Genomic DNA, 4,214 nt, shown 5'->3' with positions numbered 1-4,214 from the left:
TGCACACACATTTAAAAACATAGTACCTTATACAGTATATATTTAAATGATTGTTTTATTATTAATATTTGCCATAAAAATATTATTCTACAAGGATATTGACCATTTTAATTGTTGTCATCTGTCTATGGCACAATCACAGACTCTCTGAAAAAACGTGAGGAAAGAGAGGGCTTGCATCATGGTCTTTTTTCCCGTATAGGGTGTGCCAACCTGCAGACGGTCACAAAGCTTCCTTCCTCAGCCTTTTTACTCGCAAAACATCCGCACACGCTCAGAGGGAGGGGATACCCATCTGCATGTAGCATCTCTGCAGAGGTGAGTGAAACTGCTCAAGGCAGTCATTGTAGTACCAGTTCTTCTTCCTAAAAAATACTCTTAGTAAATAATCATGATATGATTTTTTATGATATGTATTTTATTGTAGATGATTTGTGTGAATTTTGTGTGCATATGAGATTTCTTTTTAGTTCTTCAGCTGTTTAAGGGTTTTACAGGGATATAATTAATCTGACCTTGTGTGTCCAATGCAAAACACATTTTTATTAAATAGTATGTGGTAAATATTTTGTGTTCTTTTATGCATTACCAGTTTTTAAAAAAAACAAATTGTGACGTTTTGCTTTACTGCACTTTACTTCTTCACATGTGCCACGCATTTAAATCCCCTGTGAGTTTGCCAAGTCACCTAACCACAAAGAGTAGTGAAACTAGAGTGGTATTTAAATACGCATGGCTGTTAAGGGTGTGAATGACTATTCAAGGCTCTCTACTCAGGCGCTCTACATTTTTCCTCAAACCTAACAAAAAAACTGTAAAAAAAATGCAGTTTATCATCAAAAAAAAAAATTTTTCTGAAGAAAGAAAGAAATACAGCCTAACACACACCCTTTATTTTTTGTGTCAGGCTATTTTTGCCAGATATTCAGGTCTCATTTGTGTCTGGTTGCGGGAGGTCGAGTGATAGCCTGAGTCACGACTAGAAAAAAGATCCTACTCCAGGAGTTTCACTGCAGCTTCAGCACCAGTATGGAGGCCCTCTACTCCCGCAGCGCCTGCCCCTCCATGTACGGCTCGGACAACTCCAGCGTCATCCTGCAGCACTACAACTACACGGGCCGGCTGCAGCACCGGCAGCCACGCCAGGGCGGGATCAGCGCGACCACGGCCAGCTTCCTGTTCATCAGCATCTGCATTATCCTGGAGAACCTGGTGGTGCTGATGGCTGTGCTCTTCCGCATCCGGCTGCGCAGCCGCTGGGTCTACATCTGCATCGCCAACATCACCCTCAGTGACCTGCTGGCTGGCGTGGCCTACGTGGTCAACCTGTGCATGTCGGGCAGCCGCACCTTCGAGCTGAGCCCGGCGCTCTGGTTGTTTCGCGAGGGGCTGCTATTCGTGGCGCTGGCCGCATCCATCTTCAGCCTGCTGCTGATCGCCGTGGAGCGCTACACGACTATGCTGAAGCCCTTGAACCAGAAGTCGGGCAAGAAGACGTGCCGCATCTACACCATGGTGTTGCTGTGCTGGGTGCTGGCGTGTGCCCTCGGCTTTCTACCCCTGCTGGGGTGGAACTGCATGTGCAACCTGGAGCGCTGCTCCACCCTCCTGCCCCTCTACTCCAAGAGCTACATCCTCTTCGCCCTCATCCTCTTCTTCTTCATCCTGCTGGCCATCGGTGTGCTCTACAGCGCCATCTTCCTGCACGTGAGGAAGAGCACGCAGTCGATCTCTCAGCGAGGCCGTGGACGCTCCATGCGACTGCTGAAGACGGTCATCACCATCGTGGGCGTCTTCAGCCTGTGCTGGGGCCCGCTCTTCTTCCTTCTGCTGGTGGACTTCTTCTGCTCGTCGCGCGACTGCCGCCTCCTGTTTAGCTCCGACTGGGTCATCGCCATGGCCGTGCTCAACTCCGCCCTGAACCCCATCATCTACTCGCTGGGCAGCATGGAGCTGCGCAAGGCCATCGCCAGCATCCTGTGCTGCTGCTGCCTGTGGACAGGCCTGATCGACCCCAAGACCTTCATGTCCAAGGAGACGGGCAGCACGTCCGGCAGCCGGCATGACAGCCTGCGGAACAGCTTCAGCAAGGTGAGAAGCATGAGCACCAGCCCCACGCCCAAACCCAGAAAGATGCGTCTGAGCACAACCACCTCTTGCCTGTCTGTGTCAAGTGGTTAGACCGCAGTGCACAGAAACACAGTGGAGTAAACCACAGGATACACCTTTGTGGCAGCTCCACCCAAGCACACTGCAAGTTCAGCACTTCTCCGGAACTGAAGGGTTGCAAAGTCTTTGCTTTTTCCACCTGACTGTCTGTTATTCATAAAATGAAAGAAACCAGCTCACCACAAAAAAAATGACAAAAACTAACTGTTAGAGCAGTTGAGAGCCGGTGTTTGGCTAAAATGTTTATTGCACTGTACTATTGCACTTGCAGCATCTGATTTATTGTCAGCCTGTGCTGAACATGGTTTCATTATGCTGCAATGTTCGTTTAGAATTTAGTCCTATTTCAACATACTTTCATGTAAGCAGGGATATGTATGTACTGTATATCATACAAATACATGAAATATAAAAAAAGATTTTAACTGGCAATTTATTTTTTACTTATTGTATTTTTACCAAAGTTTTATTTTTTTCTATAGTTTTTGTATATCACTTAAGTATTAAATGTGATTAGAATGCAGAACTGTGAACTGCATTTAGAACTTGCACATCAATGTATTTTGTAACAAAAGAGTCAAAGAGAGTTAATGTTTTTAATGGTTCTGTATTTTTGTATAATAAAGTTTTTTGTGGATTGTAAGATAAAGATGTAATGGCTTCATTTAATGTTATTTTGATTTACTCACATGGCGCAATCATAAATGGAGTCCCTTACTAAGACCAACTTCCTCACCTTCCCACAGTAAGTTACACCAAGTGAACTCAGGGTGGAGACATTCAAGCAGACAACTGTTTCTGCTGAAGGAAAGTACAGGTACAGTCCTTTACTCAGCGTTAGAGAATGCTACTTCAGAAAAGCCCAGGTGTATGCAGACTTCCTGCAACCCTGCACTCAGTTGTTCAGTAAAAATAAAAGTGGTTGTCTTCAGGGAGATGCCATCTTGCCTCAGATGCTGACTTAAGGTCAAAGTCCCCAAAACACTGCATGCTTTGCATAAACTCAGCAATGGTATTTATGTCCCCTGCCCTTGAGATAGTCATGCCTGGAGCAAACAGATATAGCCTACTTGAGCATTTGGCCTCCCACTAATGCTTTTCATCTTCGGTTGCAAAGCAGTCTATTTGCTGGTATGCTTATATACAAGTTAGGAGTACTTTGACTTCATTAGTGTCACTCCTCTCAGCAAGGTGTTGTTATTAACTAATGTAAAGAGATGTAAAGTACAACAATGTCACATCCTAAGGGGGATGATAATCTTACATTGTGGCAATTGGTGACAGTGCATCTAGAATGAAAGAAGACATGAGAAGATCATTACACCAAAACTGAAGGGTTCTGAGGGGTTAGCACTGTTCTCAATTTCCCAGGTTCTTCTCCAATCATGGTCCCACCTCGTGGCCATTTCTTGAACAGTCACGTGGCCTGTGAGGTCGAGCTGTGGGCGAAACAGCTGTCATAAATCACTCTGATGGATCACTCATCGGGCAGCACCATGGATAATCGATGAGGGGAGACAATGAAAAATCCCTGCTGCAGATGAAAGGGATGTCTCATGATACGGGTGACAGGGTGCACCCTGCTCCAGCCGGGCCACACCACACCAACGCTGCTGTTTGGTGCCAGATGAGGTGTGAGAACAGGCAGCAGAAACTCACCCCCCCCCCCTCTCTCTCCATGTGATTGATTTGCCCTAGCATGGAGACATGATTCATTGCCTTTATTCATATGCCCCTTTTTTGTTTCCAGATGGAGGTCAGAATAGCTGAGATCGAGGTGATTCAAATCTGCTCCTCAAGGTTTTTCTCTCGGAGCAAAGCGTTACTATGGAGAGTGTGCGGGGTTAATGCAATATTCTTCTCTTCAAGGAACGTATTCATAACCCAGAGCGTTTTTGAAGGATCAAACATGCATAACATCTTGTGCCAAAAGTTCACAAAGCCAAACAGAAAATTGCATTAAATCACATTGCATATTTTCCGCATAAAGCATTAACGAGACTCTTCAAAAACAGGCTGTCTGTGTGTAGACTGTTTGTCATGCA

The 4,214-nt window shown here is 45.5% G+C and overlaps 1 protein-coding gene across 1 annotated transcript; it reads left to right on the top strand.

The window, feature by feature from the left end:
• The first annotated feature begins 277 nt into the window (after positions 1-277).
• Positions 278-2,818, top strand: s1pr4 (sphingosine-1-phosphate receptor 4). Its single transcript, XM_076278725.1, has 2 exons — positions 278-318; positions 908-2,818. The coding sequence occupies exon 2, from the start codon at positions 1,030-1,032 to the stop codon at positions 2,179-2,181; it is 1,152 nt and encodes a 383-aa protein (XP_076134840.1). The 5' UTR covers positions 278-318; positions 908-1,029; the 3' UTR covers positions 2,182-2,818.
• The last annotated feature ends 1,396 nt before the right edge of the window (positions 2,819-4,214 follow it).

This window comes from Alosa pseudoharengus, unplaced genomic scaffold (genome assembly GCF_046254945.1).
Source record: "Alosa pseudoharengus isolate Yale_2024_CS ecotype anadromous, Long Island Sound unplaced genomic scaffold, YU_APseudo_1.1 YU_APseudo_1.1_scf_11, whole genome shotgun sequence".
Taxonomy (NCBI): Eukaryota; Metazoa; Chordata; class Actinopteri; order Clupeiformes; family Clupeidae; genus Alosa; species Alosa pseudoharengus.
Note: the sequence above shows the minus strand (reverse complement) of the source record. Positions and strands in the feature narration are given on the sequence as shown.